This window comes from Dipodomys spectabilis, unplaced genomic scaffold, assembly GCF_019054845.1.
Source record: "Dipodomys spectabilis isolate Male_0828 unplaced genomic scaffold, ASM1905484v1 ptg000599l, whole genome shotgun sequence".
Lineage (NCBI taxonomy): Eukaryota > Metazoa > Chordata > Mammalia > Rodentia > Heteromyidae > Dipodomys > Dipodomys spectabilis.
The window spans coordinates 180,860-201,978 of NW_024871276.1; the positions used below are offsets into that span (position 1 = coordinate 180,860).

General features: G+C 49.7%; 1 protein-coding gene across 1 annotated transcript in view; it reads left to right on the top strand.

Annotated features, from left to right (window-relative positions):
* Window positions 1–21,119, top strand: part of Syt13 (synaptotagmin 13) — a 39,276-nt gene that overhangs the window by 15,744 nt on the left and 2,413 nt on the right. The window contains exons 2-5 of the mRNA XM_042671114.1: window positions 7,979–8,204; window positions 11,337–11,471; window positions 14,896–15,197; window positions 20,654–20,783. Coding sequence (XP_042527048.1) covers window positions 7,979–8,204; window positions 11,337–11,471; window positions 14,896–15,197; window positions 20,654–20,783 — 793 coding nt within the window. The remainder of the gene's footprint in view (window positions 1–7,978; window positions 8,205–11,336; window positions 11,472–14,895; window positions 15,198–20,653; window positions 20,784–21,119) is intronic.

A 21,119-nucleotide genomic window follows, 5' to 3' on the forward strand; every position in this document is an offset into this window, starting at 1 on the left:
TTGGGTGTACCCCAAGGATTCAGGTGTTGGGAGCTTGCTCTTCCATGTAGTAGTGGTAAGAGGTGGTGACCCTTTAAGAGGTGGGACCTAGTAGGTCTTGGGGTCACTGAGAACTTTGCTTTGGAGGGATTAAGGCCTTTCTTAATGGATCCCAAGGAAGTCTTCATGAGAGGGTCTCTAGAGAAGAGTGAGCCTGACTCTAAGTCACTCTCTGGCCTCTTGTCTTGCTCTGTGGCCTATCTCTGTCCTGCATGGTTCCACTGTGCTGGCTTCTGTCACAGAGCCCTTGTCAGAGCTCAGACAGGGTAAGAGGAGCCAGGTGGTCCTTCCATTCACAGGGAGGCAGGTAGGGGCTGGGGCAGGGTAGGGGGACAAACTATATATTGAGTGAACATTGAATCAGACGAGCCGTCAACGGCAGAGGAGTCAGTAGCCTGTCAGCCCGCAGTACATGTGCTGTGCAGTGTTTCTGAAATCTAAAGAATTTTCTAGATTTCCTTTGAAGAGGGCATCTTGGCTCTGTAACCCCAAAAGTCCATGATGGTGCTGTCCAGCAGGGGTGTTCACAGCAGGCCACTGGTGTGTCTGGCTGTGCCGGTGGTTTAGAGTCTGGAAAAGTGGGTTAAGGCCATGGCCAAGGACCCAGCAATGTTCACCGCTGCATACGTGTCCTGGCCCAGGCACCTCAGGACCTCAGCCTCCTGGGGGGGGCGCACAGAAGGGGTGCTTGTGGCTGCAGCTTATGTGGCTGGGAAGAAAGCCAGCTCTGGGACTTGACGGGCAGCCTTGGGGGACTGTGCTAATTGCCACAGTCAATGAAATGGTAATTGAACTAATAAACTGTTTGAATAATTAAGTTTCATTAAAGGACTAATACTGTGGGTTAGCTGAGCAGAGCTGGTTAGGCAGCTGGCCATGAGTTCTAGTTCTTTCTCTGCTCTTACTGTAAAGTCCATGGCACAGCCCGTCCACAGCTCAGTATGGCCACCTGTTAGTGCGTTCTCATCACTGAATGGCCATGGAGATGAGATCAGATGATCTACCAAACATGGTGTCCATCATGTAGAGAGTGCTGGGTTGGGAATCGTCTTTTAGCCCTGCAAAGCTACTCTCTGAGTCCTCCTAATCCAACCCCAGGTAATTCCTTCCCACAGTTCTTCGTTTCAACTTTTCTCTTCCTTCCTTCCTTCCTTCCTTCCTTCCTTCCTTCCTTCCTTCCTTCCTTCCTTCCTTCCTTCCTTCCTCCCTCCCTCCCTCCCTTCCTCCCTCCCTCCTTTCTTTCTTCCTTCCTTCCTTCCTTCCTTTCTTTTGTTTTGTCAGTCATAGGGATTGAACTCAGGGCCTGGGCACTGTCCCTGAGCTTTTTCCTTCAAGGTTAGCACTCTATCACTTTGAATCACAGTGCCACTTCCAGTTTTCTGGTGGTTAATTGGAGATAAGAGTCTCATGGACTCTCTTGCCTGGGCTGGCTTTGAACTGAGGTCCTCAGACTTTAACCTCCTGAGTAGCTAGGATTCTAGCCGCCAGTGCCTGGCATTGTTTCAACATCTTTTTGGAAGTCCTTTCCGAGGAGCAGCTCCTTGGACTTTTAATGCACGTTTTCTAGTACACTTGGTTTTATAGACTGCTTTTAGGGCTAGGTGCAGGTGGTTCACGCCTGTAATCCTGGCTACTCAGGAGGCTGAGATCTGAGGATGGCTGTTCAAAGCCAGCCCAGACAGGAAAGTCCATGAGACTCTTATCTCCAATGAAACACCAGAAAATTAGAAGTGGTGCTGTGGCTCAAAGTGGTAGAACACTAACCTTGAATGAAAAAGATCAGGGATAGCACCCAGGCTCTGAGTTCAAGAATGACAAAAAAAAAGTGCTTTTAGAAAGTAGGGGTATAGCTTAGTGGTAGAGCACTTGCCTGGCATATGGGAGGCCCTGGCTTCATTTTCTCTCACTGAAGAAAAAAAAAAAAAGTAAAAAGAGTACTATCTATACTTTCTTCGACTTATCTTTTTATAAGTATGCATCAGAAATAGCAAGTAGCTTTCCTCTTGCATATGAATTCGTATCCATTGTTGGTGGCTATGTAGAACCCTGAGCTGGGAACACAGTGTCTCGGCTCAGCAGGAAGAAGTCTTGGATTGATTAGTCATGCCTTCCATGAGCACCGGCTCGGGGAGTTGTATTGTCTGTGCTTCCTCCTGCCCACGTATGGACTGTCTTGTCTCCCCCGTGGGGCGGTACCAATCCTGAGGGCAAGACTTATTCACAGTGTAGAGACTGGGCGAATCCATGAGGGGCATCAAATGTGTGCTGATTTCTGTTGGACTGAGTAGCAATCTGGTGTGGAACGTAAAAGGGGAGTCCAGTGAAAGAGCCCCTGTCCTGTTTGCTGCAACTCTGGGGTGGACTGTGCTGTGCTGTCTCTGCGGCAATCTGGGTTTCCCCCACCCCGACGTGGTCTCTGATCAGCCGACTCCAGGCTTCAAGAGTCTGTAGAACAAACTGACAAGAGCTGTGCAAACATGTAAAAAGGGGCATTGTTAAACGGGTAACCTTGAAGGTCTCCAATCAATCTGTCTGTGGGTAAAAAAGCGACGCAGTTTCAGCATTTTCCCCCAACATGTTAAAGAAATTGGCACAATGACAGGGGTTGAAAATTATTACCTTAGCACAATCATCAATTATCTGAGGACGACGGAATCAGAAAATCCCACAGCTGCTTTGGGAGAAGATTCTAAATTCAATGTCAAAGGGAACGGACAGAGTATCAACATTTTCAGCCTTTCAGTGCCAACATAATTTTCTTAGGAAACCCAGTATTAAACAGATGTCCACCACAAATAAGAAACAGGGACAGAAACGTCTGAAGGACTCAAGTGAACACTGCTGGTCCAACCACCCAAAATGGGGCTCCCTGGGTGTCTCCCCACTTGTCTCTTGTCTCTGTCTCCCCCTCCTTCTTCCCTGGATAATGTGCGTGGCCTACCATAAGTGCATCTTGATCGTTGGCTTTTTATTGGTCAACTTATTACAATACTACCCTGCTGTGCCCCTCCCCTCCCATATGCACAGACACACTGTGTGTGCGCACAGTGACCAGTGTCTGCAATGCTTCTGTCATGGCGAAAGTCCTTAATATGGGTTGGATGGCCAAGCTAGAAGGATGGAGGTGAAGCCTAGCCCCCCTCACCCAGGCTGGCTTCACTTTACATTTTCCCTGCCTTTAGGCAGATGCCAGACCACCAACTCTTTGGTTGTTTGGTCTTATCTAGGGCACCAGCATACAAGGGCTCCCAATCCCAGCTCAGTATCTTTTTAACCATAGGATTTTGCACTAAAGCCTTCTGTGCCTCAGTGTCTTCTTCTGTAAATCAAGGCTAACCATGGTACTTCCCTGCTGTGTGTGACATGTGGTGAATGGTGGACATGATCATTTTGGTTGGTTTTTAAATTTTCAGCTTCGTGGGCTTCCCTCCCTCTTATCCTGGGCCACCTGGCCTGGTTGTAATAACGCTTATTTTATTCCCACCCAAAGCAGCCTTTTGGGGCTGTGCTGATTTTGTGCTCTGTGTACTGCAAATGTCCACCAGAAAGGACAATAATTAGACAGTGACATTCCTGTGGCTGACTGGTGCCTAGAGATGTAATAAACGATGAATGAATGGCTGAATGACTCACAGCAGAGAAGGGTTCGCCCCGGGGCTGTCACTCCCGTGGTGTCCCGTCTTATTGGGATGGCAGAGGCTCCTTCACTGGGCGGACAGCTGCGGACCCGACACCAAGTCTCCTAGTCTGCTCCCAGATGGGGTGAGGGGGGTAAACTGGGGATAAGGGCGGGGGTGGGGGTGGTGTCAGGTCCTGGGTCTACCACAAATGAGCCTCTTAAGATTCCAACCTAACCACAGAGGGGAGGAGAAGAAGAGAAAGCAGTGAGTCCTCAGGGAAGGGATGGAAGACAGGCTTGGAATTCACAGAAGAGGAGATGATGGGGTCGCCATGGAAACACTGCTAGGAAGATGAGCTACTGGACCAGAAGACAAGCTACTGCTCCAAAGTGGATTTACCCAGCCTCACCTCGGGCGCTGAGGGTCTGAGCACTGGCTGATCTTTGGGAGGTAGAGCTCTGCCACAATAATAAATATGTATGGAGGAATCAAGGAGACACCAACTGGAGGGGCAGGGAGAAGACTGCCTGGAAGCAGCTTCCCTCCCCCGACCCCATGCATACATTTCTACCTCTACCAGAACCTGACTCCTAGTCCAGAATGGCCCAAGGGAGACACAAGGACAACACGGGAGCTCCCTACATGTGCCGGGTCCCTGGCTTAGCTGGGGGACATGAGTGGTTCATCCCCCACGTTAATGAGGTGTAGTCTGGGGAACCGGTGGAGAGGGGCCTGGGCCTGGGGTTTGCTGCTCTGTGCACTGAGGAGGACAATGAGCAGAAGACTGCATCCCAATGCACCAGCCCCTCGATGACTCCGGCAAGGACCCAGTGTGAAATGGCTTTCACTTTTATTTGGTTATTTATTGGCACTATTAGGGATTCAACTCAGGGCCTCATGCTTGCTGGGCAGGTGCTCAATGCTTTAGCCACACCTCTGGCCCATCTTTTGCACTATTTCTCTCTCTGTCTCTCTCTGTCTCTTTCTTTCTCTCTCTCTCTCTCTGTTGGTACTAGGGCTTGAACTTGACTTGTTTTGTCTTGTTTTAGTTTTGCTCAAAGCTAACTGTCTATCTCTTGAGCCACAGTACTACTTCTGGCCTTTTGCTGGTTAATTAGAAATAAGAATCTCACAGACTTTCTTGCCAGGGCTGGCTTTGAACCAGGATTACAGGCATGGGCCACCACTCTCATATCAATGTCTAACAATTCTTGCCAACACTTTTGGAATTTTGGCCGGCCAGCCTCTATGCCAAGAACTCAACATGGGTCACTCAACCGAGCTTAGGAGAGAGATGCAATCGTTAGCCTCCCCATTTCCAGATGAAAGAACTGGACTTAGAGAGGGTAAGTAGGCAGGCTCAAGACCACACAGCAAGTAACTGGATGAATGTGCCTGGTTATAACCAAGCTGTCTCATTTTAGAGACAGACTGACCAGCTGGCTGTATTTCAAACAGACTCTGTACCTTAAGTGTGCACAGAGCCTGAGTGACAGGCTCCTCGTCATTTTCAGTGGTATGTCCCAGTGTCAACAAACAGCCTTTTGGTGGAAAGTGAATCATATCACAGAAAGGTTGCCTGGCATCCTTGGTTTGGCTTGGAGTTTGTGTACAGATCATTAGCTACACAATTAATTCTGCTTCCCTGACATCACCCATCGGGGGGGGAAATCTGCCCACTTCAAGCTTGTGTTCCTGACGCTTTGTTGTACCAGGCCTGAGGTAGCACGCTGTCATTAGGTGGAAGCAGGGGCCACCTGTCCTGCCCCGTGCCATCTGTCTTGGTGGCTTCCGGGGGAAGCTGGACGATGCCTCCTTAGGGAGCAGGAGGTGGGCTGAGGTGAGGACGGGGGAGGGCAAGCAGGGATGAGCCACCAGTGCTTGGCCTCCCGAGTGGCAGCTGGGTCTCCAGGTGTCTTCTCCATCCAAGATCCCCTCGGAAAGAGCAAGAGGAGGGAGAAGATTCTTGTCACTGTCTTCCTGCACACTGGAGTTAAATTATCCTCTCAGAGATACTGAGATTTTTTTCTCTCTTCTTTTCTCGGTGACTCATGCCCATAATCCTAGCTACTAAGAATGATGAGATTCTGAGGATCAAAATTTGAAACCAGCCCAGGCAGAAAAGTCTGAAAGAATCTGATCTCCTATTAGCCAGCCAAAAGCTAGACTGGAGGTGTGGTTTGAGTGATAGAGTACCATCTTAGAATAAACAAGCTGAGCAAACTCAAGGTCTGGAATTAGCAAAAACAAACAAACAAATAAAGTAATGTGGGGGAGAATGATAAAAGATGTGATACTGATCAAGATTCATTAGTCATAAACTGACATGTTGAATGGTAACCCCTTTGTATAACTACTTAAAGATCATAAAAACATGATTAAAAATAAAACAATAAGAAATTCTGACCTGCTGCAACATAGACAAGACAGAATTATATTATGCTTACTGAATGAAGCTAGTCCTATCAGATTCTGCCTATAGGAGAGACTCTGAACAGTGAAAATCCCAAAGACAAAAGGTAGAAAGATGGTTCCAGGAGCGGGCAATAGGAAGAGCTAAGTAGAGACAGAGGGAGACCTTGGTACATTAGGAATGGGTTACATTTATAATGGAACATAACACAGGGTTAAGATGGAGAATTTTATGTTCTGTGTATTTTACCACATCTTAAAAAAAAAAAAAAAGGAGCTGGGCACTGTTGGCTCACATCTGTCATCCCTAGCTACTCAGGAGGCTGTTCTAAGATGATACTTGAACCACACCTCAGTCTGGCTTTTAGCTGGCTAGTAGGAGGTCAGGTTCTTTCAGACCTTTCTGCCTGGGCTGGTTTCAATAGAACACTCCCTCACACTGGTGGCTCATGCCTGTAATCCTACCTACTCAGGGGACTGAGAGCTGAAGAACATTAGGTTCAAAGCCAGCCAGGGCAGGAAAAGCTGTGAGATTCTTATCTCCAATTAATCCCCAGGAAACAGGAAGTGGTGCTGTAGTTCAAAGTGATAGAGCACTAGCTTTGAGCAAAAGAGCTCAGGGACAGCGCCCAGGCTCTGAGTTAAAGCCCCATGACTAACAAAGAAACACGAACACTGTTCCTCCGGCCTTCAGGGTAGATGTAGCCAGACAGCAGGTGGTGGACTTAGAGGCTTGCAGATATTAGCATCAGGGATGGAAGCTCTCTGTCTCTCTCCTCTGCCCGGTGTTATGTTGACTTCCACAGTGACTCATCTTGCAGTCATAAATAGGGCCACAAGCTTCCTGCCTAGGATGTTGGGGGGGGGGGGGGGAAGCGGGGAGGGGAACTACAACTATCTGTACCAAGACAGGTACCACTCCAGAGCTACAAAAAGCCATTAAGATACGGCTGAGAGCTAGTAAGATCAGACTAAACAAAATTCATGCCAGGAGCTGGGCATGAATAGGGTTCACTGCTATAATCTTAGCTACTCAGGAAGCTGAGATCTGAGGATCACAATTGGAAACCAGCCCTGTCAGAAAAGTCTGTGAGACTCTCATCTCGAATTAACCACCAGAAAACTGGAAGGGTGCTGCGGCTCAGTGGTAGAACACGGGCTTTAAACAAAAAAGCTCAGTAACAGTGCCCAGGCCTTGGGTTCAAGCCCCAGGTTTGGCATACACACAGAACACACACACACACACACACACACACACACACACACACACACACACACACACACACACAAGAATTGAGCTGGCAATGATTTTCACATTCAAAACATAAAATCAGAGTAGGGTGTGGTGCTACACAACAGTAATCCCCACATTCAGTAGGCAGAGACAGGAGGATGTAGAGATTCAGGCCAGTCTAGGCCACAAGGCAAGAACCTGTCTCAGGGAAAACAAAGAAACAAAAATCAAAAGAAAACAGTGAAAAGAAAATAAGCCCAAATCAGTCAAGCCAGACCAAATTGGGAAATAAACCCAGCCCTCCTCTAAAACTGACTGTGTTGAAATAAAGCCAAATATAAACACACACAAATGCCCAAAGCTCCTGAATTGTCCTCAGTTGTGGTTCCAACAAGTGGCAGACAGGGTGACTCCAAGCCAGTGAGAAAGAAAACATGGACTGTGTTTAACCTTGCTTCTGAAGAGGAAAGGGGTCAGAGGAGGACTCCCCACTCTACCCCCCCCCAAAATTAACTACAACAGGCCATCACTGGCATTGCCATGGATAGATACATGGACAGACAAAAGGATGGGGAAAGCGATGGATGTTTGAGTGACTCGTGCATGCAAATGGTGGGTGACTGCCAGGCAGGAAGCCCCCTGTTTTGCTAACGAGCCTGATTTGTATCTGCAGTTCAACATTAAGAAATCCACGGAGCCTGTCCAGCCCCGAGCCCTTCTCAAGTTCCCAGACATCTACGGCCCCAGGCCGGCTGTGACGGCTCCAGAAGTGATCAACTATGCGGACTACAAACTGGGGACCACCCAGGAGACTACTGCGCCCACCAGCTCCCAGGCCCCCAGTGACAGCCGCCTCAAGAAGCGAGTCACAGAGGAGCTGTTCATCCTTCCCCAGAATGGTAAGGGTCTCCTGCCCCTCATGGGCAGCACGTAGTGGGGACTGGTCAGCCAGTGTGTCTGGGGATAGCGTTCCTTGGCCTGGCTCTGGTGATGTGGCACTGGACACTGGGCAGGCCAGTGGGCAACAGGGCCTGTCTTCCTGTTGAACGCTGTTACTCAGCTTTTGGCCAAGCCTTTTAGCTCTCCATTAGGAAAAACAAGAGTCCCTTTCAAGTCATATGAATGAGACACAGCGTCGTGGCTAAAAACAGGGGCTTCTGAGCCTGGGTAAAATTGTCTGCCTTTTTACATATTTGCTGTGTGGCATCAACACCACTAACTTCTCTAGGCCTCAGTTTCTTCACCTATAACATGGAATCCTGTTAGGCCCTGCCAGTTAGTTTGGAAGTACCATATTGCCTATAAAACTCTCAGCTCCCTGCTTTCAAAAGGTATGGCTAAAGCCATCACTGGTGGCTCATGCCTGTAATCCTAGCTACTCAGGAGGCTGAGATCTGAGGATTGCAGCTCAAAGGCAGCCTGGAAAAGTCTATGAGACTCTTATTTCCAACTAACCACCAGAAAACCGGAAGTGGAGCTGTGGCTGGAAATGGTAGAGTGCTAGCCTGGAGTGAACAAGCTCAGGGTCAGCGCCCAGGTCCCAAGTTCGAGCTCCACACCAAAAAGACCAAAAACCTCAAAAGGCATGGCTATTGTTTATATTTCTTTTGTTAGAATGAATGTCTGAAAGGGGACAGCTTGGGACACTGAGGTAGGAGCTTCTTAGGAAGGGACTCATGAAGCCTTGAGGACACCCATCACGTGACCTAGGTTTTATTCTATGCCATTGGTGAGGGAGGTGGTAGAGTGAAAGCATCCTACCAGCTTTGACATTGACCTCACCTTGAACCATCTTCTAGCCATTGGACAGGTGCCCCCCTGTTCTGGCTCAGAAGCACAGTGGTCAGCCTGGCATTTCTGGAACCGATACAAGTCACAGTACAGGGTGAACCAATCCTGACTGACTTTCATGAGCTTTGCTCATTTGGAGCATTTCCCCCGCCCTCCCCCCACACCTCTTTTAGGGGCCACTAATGGAGTTGAACTCAAGGATCCTGCACATGCTTTGCTTACTTGGCTCGCTTGGTTGATTTCACTCTAGCACTTGAATTATGCCCCCAGCCTAGGTTTTTGCTGGGGATTTTGGAGATAGACTCCCACAGTTTCTATCCCAGGTAGCTTTAAACCTCAGTCCTCTAGATCTCAGACACCTGGGTGGTTAGATGAGAGGCATGCATACTGCAGCCCATTCTAAATAGGCTTAAATGGACCCACTGAAGACTGGAAAGCTGCGGGGAGGACTGGCCCACACGAGGATCCTAGGGGTCACTCATCACTCAGGACCCCTTCTCCCAGGAGCCCAAGGAGGCTTAAGGCTTGGAGAGAATCAAAGGAACATGGGGAGCTGAGCAGCATCTGGCCTTTGAAGAATGCCTTAGAAGACAACAGCTTAGTTTTGATCCATGGAAATCTTTTGTGAGTGGTGCCAGCCCCTGGCCTCTCCCTGATGAGATAGACAGTAAATGGCAGAGTCCACTTGTAGATGCTGACCCGAACCCCAACTACTATAAGAGATCCAAGAGGAGAAGAGGAGAGGTTCTGACGGTGCAGACTGATGGCAGCCTGAGAGCCGAGAGCTAGGGTACCACTAAGGCCATCCTAACACTGGTGGTACTCTGGATGTCTGAAAGATGGAAGACAGGGAGGCCCTGGGCACAGGTGCATCTCCATACACTGGAACATCCTGGCTGATCTGTTCCTTTGTTAGATGCCTCAGGGACAATTTGACTACTCGCAGGAATCCCATAATAAGCCCTTTTGCGGGAATTAATTGTCCTCTATATTTGTACCCTCTGAATTTGTTCTGAGAACCAGAGTCTAATTCTAGTTTGCCTCTAGTGGCATCTGCTGTAACTGTGGCTCCTGTAGCCTTTTTTTGTTGTTGTTGTTGGTTGTAGGACTTGAACTCAGGGCCTTGGCGCTGTCCCTGAGCCTCTATGTGTTCAAGGCTAGCGTTCTACTACTTGAGCCACAGTGCCACTTCCAGTTTTTGAGTGGATAATTGGAGATAAGAGTCTCATAGGGACTTTTCTGCCTGGGCTGGCTTCAAAGGCTATCCTTAGATCCCAGCCTCCTGAGTACCTAGGATTGCAGGTGTGAACCACTGGTGCCCAGCTGCTACTGTAGCCTTTAATTGTTTCATTATGTTTGATACCTGAGAATCTTGGGATCCTGTTCAGGAGATGGGCAAAACGAGTAACACTGATGGTTTTAGGAACTTCCAAATTAAAGATAAGATCATCTAGTCACTCAGTAAGTGTTGAATATATATTAAAGCAAAAGCACACTTACCAGCCAGGCACTGGTGGAGGAGTACACCTGTACTCCTAGCTACTCAGGAGGCTGAGATCTGAAGACTGCAATTCAAAGACAGCCTGGGCAGAAAAGTCCATGAGACTCCAAGAGGAGGTATGGCTTAAGTGGTAGAACTTCAACCTTGAGCACAACAGTGCAGAGATAGTATCCAGGCCCTGAGTTTGTCTTAGTTTTGGTGTGTGCGCATGTGCATGCACATGTGCATGCGCGCGTGCACACACACACACACACACACTTTTACCCTGACCCTTTTGCTCTTGAAGGTCTCTTCCCAGCTGATCACCCTGGGGAACAGGAGGAGGTGGCACTGGGTATCAGCTGGGGACAACCATGATCACCAGGGCGACACAGACTGGGACAGCTTCCCTTACTGGGAACACTCAGCATAAGCCAAGCTCTGGGCTAGGAACTTCCCCTGCCTTTATTCATTTCATGCTTTCAATGACTATAGAAAAGAGGAGCTCTTAACCTCTTCATTATACAGATGAGGAAACTAAGGTTCAGAGAAGTGCAAGACCACACTGGTACTATGTAGCATCTCATGTCTGCCCACATCTTGACTACTGGGTGCTGATGTCCTTTGAGTTAAAGCCCCCTGTGACTGCTGATTGCCCTGGCGTGGCTGCTGCCTGGGGCTGCTTGGGTTTGTGGCTTAGGTGGCTGCTGTGGGACAAGTGTGACAAGGGACTCAGTGGCGAGCCCTGACTATCTTACAGGAGTGGTGGAGGATGTCTGTGTCATGGAGACGTGGAACCCAGAGAAGGCTGCCAGCTGGAACCAGGCCCCCAAACTCCACTACTGCTTAGACTACGACCAGCAGAAGGCTGAGCTGTTCGTGACTCGCCTGGAAGGTACTGCTTTGCTGTTGGTTTTCAGGCGGATGAGAGGGTCTACAGCTGGAGGAGCATGGTTAGCACTCCAGGAAATATCCTCAACACAGGCTGCTCCAACACGGAAATAGTTTTTCTCCCTAACCATGTAAAATGGGGATTCTTACCTTTTTTTTTTTTTTTTTTGTCAGTCATGAGGCCTGAACTCTGGGCCTGGGCGCTGTCCCTCAGCTCTTCAGCTCAAGGATAGCGCTCTACCACTTGAGCCGCAGCGCCACTTCCGACTTTTTCTGCTTATATGGTGCTGAGGAATCGAACTCAGGGCCTCATGCATGCAAGGCAAGCACTCTACCACTGAGCCACCTTCCCAGCCTGGGATTCTTACTCTTTTTTCTTTAAAAGCCGGTACTGGAGCTTGATCTCAGGGACTAGGTGTTGTCCCTTGGCTCTTTCACTCCAGGCTACCCCTTTACCACTTGAGCCACAGCTCTACTTCTGGCTTTTTAGAGATTAACTGGAGATAAGTCTCATAGACTTAACTACCCATGCAGGCTTTGAACTGTGATCCTTAGATTTCAGCCACGTGAGTAGCTAGGATGATAGGTATGAACCACTGGCTTCCAGAAAAAAATGGGGTTTCTTGATTGGTAGACATCTCTCATCCAAATGGTGATTTGGGGAGCAGGCTCCTCCCACCTACCCTGTGCCTCAGCCTCCTGTTAACTCTACTCACAAGTGGATGGAGGAATGGGAGCACCAGAGGGCACAGCTGCTCCCAATTAGTCTAAACTGGATATGGCATAAGTCACTTTTGCTCACATCCATTGGCCAGAGCCCAGTCACGTGGTCACACCTCTCTGTAAAGGAGCTTGGGAAGTGTGGGCCTATGGAGCTGCCCAGGAAGAAGGGATATGAGCTTTTGGTAAATAAAAGCAATCTCTGTCATAGGGGCCTTTGAATCAGACAGGGCTTCATGCTGGACAAGAGGGTCTTTGGAAAGTCAGAACCAGTCCATCTTTCTGAGGGGCCAGGATGTTCTTAGTGTTGCTACCCCTGACAATTCGCTTCACTATCAACAATCGAAGCCAAGACTTTGCAGAGGAATGAGGGCTGGCTGTGGCACCAGATGTTTGATTTCTGTGGTTAATTTCCTTTTGTTTCTGTATTGCCTTTCTATCACTGGGACCAAATGCCTGAGGAAATTAACTTAAAAAGAGAAGTCAAGGCTACATCCCAGTGACCTCACATCCAGAGCCTCCGTGGGCATTTGTGATACAGTTCCTCACAGTTTTATCTTTGGCACTGGAGTTGGAATCTAGGGCCTTACACATACTAAACATGTGCTTTGCCACTAAGCTATACCTCCAGGCTGTGGTTTCTTTCCTTCCTTCCTTCCTTCCTTCCTTCCTTCCTTCCTTCCTTCCTTCCTTCCTTCCTTCCTCCCTCCCTCCCTCTCTCCCTCCCTTCCTCTCTTCTTCCTCCCTCCCTCCCTCTCTCCCTCCCTTCCTCTCTTCTTCCTCCCTCCCTCCCTCCTTCCTTCTCTCCCTCCCTCCCTCCTTTCTTTCTTTCTTTCTTCCTTCCTTCCTTTCTTTCTTTCTTTCTTTCTTTCTTCCTTTCTTCCTTTCTTTCTTTCTTTCTTTCTTTCTTTCTTTCTTTCTTTCTTTCTTTCTTTCTTTCTTTCTTTCTTTCTTTCTTTCTTTCTTTCTTTCTTTCTTTCTTTCTCTCTTGCTCTCTTTCTTTCTTTTTTCTTCTTCCAGTTTATTGTCTTTTAAGACTGTTAAGCTCTTTCATATGCTTTATCACACTTGGTCTTCATCAAAGTTCCATTTTACAGATTAGCAAACTGAGGGGTGACAACGCCTTTGTATGACTTGTCCAGGATGAGTCCGAACCAGCAGTAGGAAGCTCTGTCAGGAGCCTGGTGTCAGTTCTTCCCCTGCACTTTCGGTGAAATGTCAGCTCCCACTTGCCACATTTTCCACTGAGGTGCTAATCACCCAAGCTCCTCAGTAAGGGGAGGAGGATACCTGGGTAAATCACACTGTGATGTACCTGCCATGTGACTTACCCAGAGGCTATAGCTTGGCCCCTCAATGTTCCCCTAAAAGTACATGGAGTAAAGCCTTGCTCCCTGCTGTGGCAATATGGGGGCGGGGCGGGAGTGGGCTTTAAGAGGTGAAGCCTAACTGAGTTCTGATGGCTCATGCCTGACATCCTAAATACTCAGGAAGCTGAGATCTAAGGATGAAGGTTCAAAGCCAGCCCAGGCAGGAAAGTTTGTGATACTTTTATCTCCAATTAACCAACAGAAAATTAGAAGTGGAGCCATGTCTCAAAGTGATAGAGAGCTAGCCTTGAGCAAAAGAGCTCAGGGACAGCACCCAGGCCCCAAGTTCAAGCCCCACAACCACCACCACCAACAACAAAAGAGGTTAGGCCTAGTGGGAGGTCTTTAGGTCACTGCGAATATGTCCCTGAAGAGGTCTGTGGGTCCCTGGTCCTTCCTCTGGCTCTTGTTTGCATCTTGGGCAGTCCATGAATAATTTTGCTTAGCTACCTACCCACCTGCACTATGACCAGCTGCCTGATTACAGGTTGAAAAAGCAGCAGGACCAATTGATCATGAAATAGAAGGTCACAAGCAGTGAGCCAGAATCAGCCTCTTTGCTCTTTATGAGCTGGTCCTCATGGGGTTTTGTTACAGTGATGGAAAGCCGACTGACACGGTCCGCCTTATGACACATTAAATGCACCCAGGCTCAGATTATACAACATCAATAGGGGAGCATCCAAGTGATTCACACTGTAAGTGGCTGTGGGGTAAATATGCAAAGTACAGAACCTATGGATCACAGTGTCCCCAGTGGCCCTAAGGACAGTGGAGTCAAACCAGGACCCTGGGGGCTTGGGGAAATTGCAGAGTCTTCTGGTCAGAGGGGCTCCAGGAAGCAGTGATTCTTATCATAGTTCTCCAAGGAAGATGGAAGATGAGGTGTACTGATGGTGATCTCTCCTCCCTCCTTTCCTTCCTTTCTTCCTTTTTTTTTCTGGGGCGGGGACAGTCTTGAAGTTTGAACTCAGAGCCTTCCACTCTCATTTGGCTGGTGCTGTATCACTTTAGTTATGCCTCTAGTACAGCTTTATGCTGATTAATTAGAGATGGAGTCTTGCAGGCTTTTTTGTTTGTTTTTTAACCTAGGCTGGCCTCAAACTGCCATCCTCCATATTTGAGCCTCTCAAGTAGCTGGGATTACAGGTGTGACTCACCTGCACCTGACTCATTTCCCATTTCTAAATGTCTTGCTACAAGTCCACTCCTGAGACCCAAGGTAGTTAGTTATCCCTGGGATCTGTCGACACTTGAAGGCCATTACCATTAAGGTGGATTCTACAGCTCTGATCCAGGATGTAGTTCGTCTGAGTTCCCTTATCTTCTGGCCTGCAGCTGTAACCAGTGACCACGAAGGAGGCTGCGACTGCTATGTCCAAGGCAGTGTGGCCATCAAGACTGGCTCCGTGGAGGCCCAGACAGCCCTGAAGAAGCGGCAGCTGCACACGACCTGGGAGGAGGGCTTGGCGCTGCCCCTGGCGGAGGAGGAGCTCCCCACGGCCATCCTGACGCTCACCCTGAGGACCTGCGACCGCTTCTCCCGCCACAGCGTGGCTGGGGAGCTCCGCCTGGGCCTGGATGGGGTGTCCGTGCCTCTGGGGACCGCGCAATGGGGCCAGCTGAAGACTTCTGCTAAGGTAAGTTCGCCTTGCGGCTGGAAGGCTGAAGCCTGCTAGTGGAGTACAGGAGGGGAGACCTCCAGGCTGGGCAGAGAGGCAGCATGGGTCCTGAACAGGCCATCCTGGAGCTGAGCCAAGGCCCCAAACTCAGGGTTCCTAGCACCTGCTCCCAGGGGGTCCTCCTGCTTGCTACGCGGATGTCCCTGCCATCATGGGCAGTAACGTGGTGTGTGCTCCAGGACTGTCCTTGTCTCCCTGCTCTGCATAGGCCCTGCAGGGATGAGTGCAGAGGGAGAGAGGAAAGAAGGGAGGAGGGTAGAGTCCCTCTGTTTGTAGAATTTGCAGACCAAGGGATGAGCTGATGCAGCTCACAGTGATCATGACAAACTAACCTGCCTTGACATATCTAAGAGGAGCTGTGATGGAGAATTCTAGAAGGCCTGAGGGGTGTATGTGTGTGTGTGTGTGTGTGTGTGTAAATAGTGTATATACTAGGCTCTGATGGAGCCACCTGGAGGCAGGGGGTAGGGTGGGGGGAAGGGGGGGGGCCCGCAGACCAGAGCTGGGTGGTCTAGGCAGACACTCCTGGATGATTTCCCCTGCCCTGGAGGTCATGAGTGGCAGATTCTGCTGTGACACCACCCTATTGAGAAAGGGGCTCTTGAGAGCAAACCCTTGCCTCCCCCCTCCACTGGCCAGGGCAGCAAGGGGCTGGGGAAGGTGCACGTGCTGTGTGGGGCCTCCAGGGCCTGTGGGCTGTGCTGTGTCTAGGGATGGGCTTGAGATTTCCTGTCAGAGCCTTCACAGGGGGCATTTGCTGTGTCCTGGGCTGCAGTCATCAACCCAGCCATCAGGGTGGTGTTTCTGAGACTCCCTGTACCTCGGTGGTTACTCTCAGGACTTTACCCCACTTTTTTTCCCATTTTCCCAATGAGCCACATGGTGATGGGGGTGGGGGGAATATCAGGATCACTCACCCCATTTATAGACTGAGCCCACCCATGCTCACCCAGGCAAGGTCATTCTGACTCTAAATCCTGGGCTACCTAGTCAGCCTGACAAGTAAGATTCATGACTGGTGGGGGCCTTCCCTTGTAGCATCTAGATTGCTTTCCTTATAGCATCTAGATTGCTAGATTGTGGGAAGAAAACATTTCACTCCTGCTGGCTTCTTTGGGGTTTGAACTCAGGGCCTTCTGCGTGCTAGGCAGGTACTCTGCCACTTGAGCCATGCCTCTAGCTTTTTATTTATTTATTTATTGGGGGGTCCGGTCATGGGGCCTGAACTCTGGGCCTGGGCACTGTCCCTCAGCTCTTCAGCTCAAGGCTAGTGCTCTACCACTTGAACCACAGTGCCACTTCCGGCTTTTTTCTTTTTGTTTATGTGGTGCTGAGGAATTGAACCCAGGGCCTCAGGCATGCAAGGCAAGCGCTCTACCACTGAGCCATCTTCCCAGCCCCTTCCCCCCCCCCCCGCCCCCCCCAGCTCTTCTTTAGTTACTTTTTTTTTTTTTGGGTCCGGTCGTGGGGCCTGAACTCTGGGCCTGGGCACTGTCCTTCACCTCTTCAGCTCAAGGCTAGCGCTCTACCACTTGAGCCACAGCGCCACTTCTGACTTTTTTCTTTTTGCTTATGTGGTGCTGAGGAATCGAACCCAGAGCCTTGAGCATGCAAGGCAAGCGCTCTACCACTGAGCCACCTTCCCAGCCCTCTTTAGTTACTTTTTAAGGAGCACCTTGAGTTTATGCCCCAGCTCACTTGGACCACTCTCTTCCTGTTTGTACTTCTTACATAGCTGCGATGACAGGTGGTGTCACTGTGCCCAGCTTTTTATTGGATTGGTTGAGATGAGGTTTTGTGAGATTTTTCTTCTCCCGGCTGCCAGCCCATCTCAGCCTCCCAAGTAGCTAGGATTACAAGCTTGAGCCATGGTACATGCCTGGCTACATCTGGCCCACTTTTTGCCATCATTCCTTGTCCCATGTTTTTTTTTTTCTCAGTCTTAGAAAGTTGCTAGATAGCTCAAACATGCTCTTCAATGGGTGGGGAATTTGTGGGGGGGTGGTGTGGGGAGGGCATGCGGGGGAGGGGTTGGGAGGAAAACTACCACTTGGGTTTCCTATATTAGTACACTGGCTTTGAAGGAACAGAGGCTTCCCTGTGGGGTTTGAGGCTTTGGATGGCCCCAGCACGGTTCTCATTCAGTCTAGGCAGCAGTCTCAGCTACCTTGATGACTTCCAGATCCCTTCTGTTCCCCCAGGAAAGCCTTAGTGTGCATTTCCCACAAATCCCTCAGCTAGCTCCTGCAGTGCACTGGGCACCATGCCAGGATCTGGCAACCGAGCCGTCTGTACCTGGAGCTCTGCATCTCTACCTGGAGCCCTGCCCTCTGCAGCTCATCCATCCTCATGACTCCTCATTCTCCTTGCAGCCGTCACTGCTCCAAAAATATCCAGTCACATCCACCTCCCCAAATGGTGTGTCAGGCAGGAGGGAGCCCCAGGCCCGGCCAGGGTGCCCCACCTGGGTGGAGGGAGGGACTGATTGGAACTGGGGGAGGAGGGCAGGGTGACTGCAGATGCTGCACCCTGAGGTGTTTCTTCTCCAGGCTACAGTGAGTTAACAGAGATGCCGCAGTGCCCTGGTTCTAGATGGAAGACATTCAGCCCAAAGTGGCATGTGCGTCATCAGGGACCACAGTACGCCCCACTTCCAGGGAGGCCTTGAATGATTCACTGAGAGGCATAGAAAAGGGAGGAGGACTACCCAGGAGAAGAAGGAGGAAGAAAGGGTTATTTTTGTTGGCAGGTATTTTAAGCAGCTGCATTATCTGCTATCGATGCTATAGCCAGCAGGGCTGGCCCAGGTGCTCACCCTGCACAGCCACGAGAAGTCCCTTGGGGTAGACAGGTGTAGGCTCCTCTTAGTCTGGAGGGGGAGGGAGTAGAGGCCTCCAGCCTAATCACTGTAGGGCCACAGCCAAGGCCAGCCGTAGACCCACTACTGATAAATGGTAAGTAGGTGTCCATCCCAGCTCTACCACCCTGCTGGGAGCCTGGCACTAGTCCTCAGGTTTTGTGACTTCCTTGTGAAATGAGAGTATGGGCAGACTGTTTACTAGGAGCAGAGCACACTGGATCTGGGACTGGGGTTTCCTTTTGTTGTTGTTGTTTTGTACTGGTACTAGAATTTGAACTCAGGACCTCATGATCTTGCTTGGCTTTTTTGCTCAAGGTTGGCACTGTCCCTCTTAAGCCATACCTCCACTTCTCTTTTTTTTTGTTGTTGTTGGTTGATTGAAGATAAGAGTCTCCTGGACTGTTCTTCCTGGACTGGTTTCGAATCACAATCCTCAGATCTCAGCCTCCTGAGTAGCTAGGATTACAAGTGGCATTTACTCTTTTTAGGAATATAAGCTCCTTAAGTTTTCATAACTCTATAAGGGGAGCTCATCTATGCCCATTTTATAGATGAGGAAGCAGAAATGTCTAGGAACTTGCCCAAGGTCACACAGCTGTAAAGGATAGGACCAAACTTCTCAGTCTGTGCCCTCCCTCAACATTATGTCACCTTGCTCTGGATTATTGATAATAAAAATTGTGGTCTTGTGAATCATCATTTGAATTATAATTTATCACAATTAATGAGGACTTACTAAATGAATCAATTCTGTTTTTCCCATTAGCCGACATTGATGTATCACTTCCAGTCTGTCTCTCTCATGGATTGCAAGTTTCCTGGAGGCAGACTGTATTTTCCTCTCTGCTATTACAGGAGCATCTGGAACACAAAATATGTCCTTTAAGCATGTTTGTTGACTGGACAAATCCCCTTCCTCCTGATAAAGGACATTTGGAAAAGGGAAGGGCAGTGTTATGTTTCGCACGGTGCTGGGCTGTACCCCACTGTCTAGTTTCTGTTAAGCACAGAGGTTCTGTGAATCTGCTGGAAGCTGGGCCCTGGGCTGGGGATTGAGTCTTGTACTGGGGGTTTGGCCCTGGACTGCGGGGTCCAGTCTTGGGCTGGGGCTGGGCACTGCACTGGGGATTGAGTCCTGTGCTGGGGACCCAGTATAGGGTACACAGGAAAACCTATTACAACCCCCCTGAGCTCAAAAGCATCACCTAGTGGTACTAGAAGGAGGCTTGGGGTGCTCTGTGCTGTTGTCCAGGGGTCTCAACTACACCAGGAGTACAGGATGGAAGAGGACTCCCCAAATTATCATCAGTGTACAATGAGGAAGTCAGAGCTAGAAGGAGGGGGCCAGGCTGTACCGCAGCCTTTGAGGGAAGGCCATCTGCTCTCCAGTCAGAGGAAGAGCTCCACCATGGGCTGACTCCTTCTCTGTCCTGGAAGGGACCTTTTTTTTTAATGTTTTGTCTTTCAAGGACTTGAACTTTCAAAGGAACTCTTGTAAGAGTTCATGGGCACACTCTAAATTGTGTGTGTGTGTGTGTGTGTGTGTGTGTGTGTGTGTACATGCGCTCGTGTGCATACGTGCTCAGATGCTTCCTGGTGTCAGCCTCCTCTGCTGCGTGTGGTTATTGATACTTGGTTTTCTCCAGGGACCTAAGTGCATCATCTGCCATCATGGGTCCGCAGCACTATGTTGTCATTTCTGGCCTCTCTGTTGACAAAGCAAACCCCTGCCCATTTGATCATGACACTTTATTGACTCTCTCAGCCAGCAACAGCTGGCCAGGGCCATCTATTCAAATAAAGAAATGAATCACACCTCCTGCTCCTGCCCTGCCCGCCCCCCAGGAGACAGATGTCAATCAGTTATTCTCAACCTATCTTCTCCAGAGCCCTAGACTTCCAGAGACACCCCAGATGCCAGGCAGCAAGGAGTAAGGGTTAAGGGGTCTCCTAGATGTCTCTGTCTCTCTGCTGAGTGGCCACTCATTGCTTTTTGTTTGTTGGTTTGTGCTGCTTCTAGGGCTTGGACTCAGGGCCTGGGTGCTGTTCCTGAGCTTGCTTTACCACTTGAGCCACAGCTCCATTTGTGGCTTTTTGGAGGTTAATTGGAGATAAGAGTCTTACAGACTTTCCTGCCTGAGCTGGCTTTGAACCAAAATTCTCAGATCTCAGCCTCCTGAGTAGCAAGAATTCCAGGTGTGAGCCACCAGTGCTCAGTGTGTTTTTACTTGGGATTTAAATACATGATGGTAGGACTAGGGAATTTGGCTTAGTGGGAGAGTGCTTGCCTACCATGCACGAAGCCCAGGGTTCAATTACTCAGTACCACATATACAGAAAAGGCTGGAAGTGGCGCTGTGACTCCAGTGGTAGAGTGCTAGCCTTGAGCAAAAAGCAGCTCAGGGACAGTGCCCAGGTAGCACGTCACCCTGCTTTGGGTGTTCTGCTGCCTTCTGAGAAAATGCAGAGCACCCTTAGGTGGGCAGTTTGCGGGCTGATGGGTCAGAAGCCACTGCTGGCACTGCTCCCTTCCTGAGTCCTCCTTGTGTTTCAGGAGCCGTCCACAGGAACCGGGGAGGTCCTCCTGTCTATCAGCTACCTCCCCGCTGCCAGCCGCCTCCTGGTGGTGCTGATTAAAGCCAAGAACCTCCTCTCCAACCAGTCCAAGGAGCTGCTGGGCAAGGGTAAGTGAGGGGCCTCTCTAGCACCAGGACAGTGGTGTGGTTGGATCTTCCCTCATCAGTATTCTTCCCCTGGTTGGAAAGGGTATACGTGCTCTTTGGGGTTCACACCCATTCATTCCTGAACCCATTCCAGCCACAAGGGGCCTGGCAGGTGACTCTGGGGTTCCTTGCTTGGCAAATCCACCGTGAGAACACTACTGAGTTGCAGGATGCAAGGGCAAAACTGTATAGTCATGGAGTGGAATCTTCCGGATCCAGGAAAATCTAGAGCTGGTTGCCCATACCCCGGGGCTGGTGCCAATGTGGGGTGTTCACCCAGGTTCTTTTGTTCCTGAC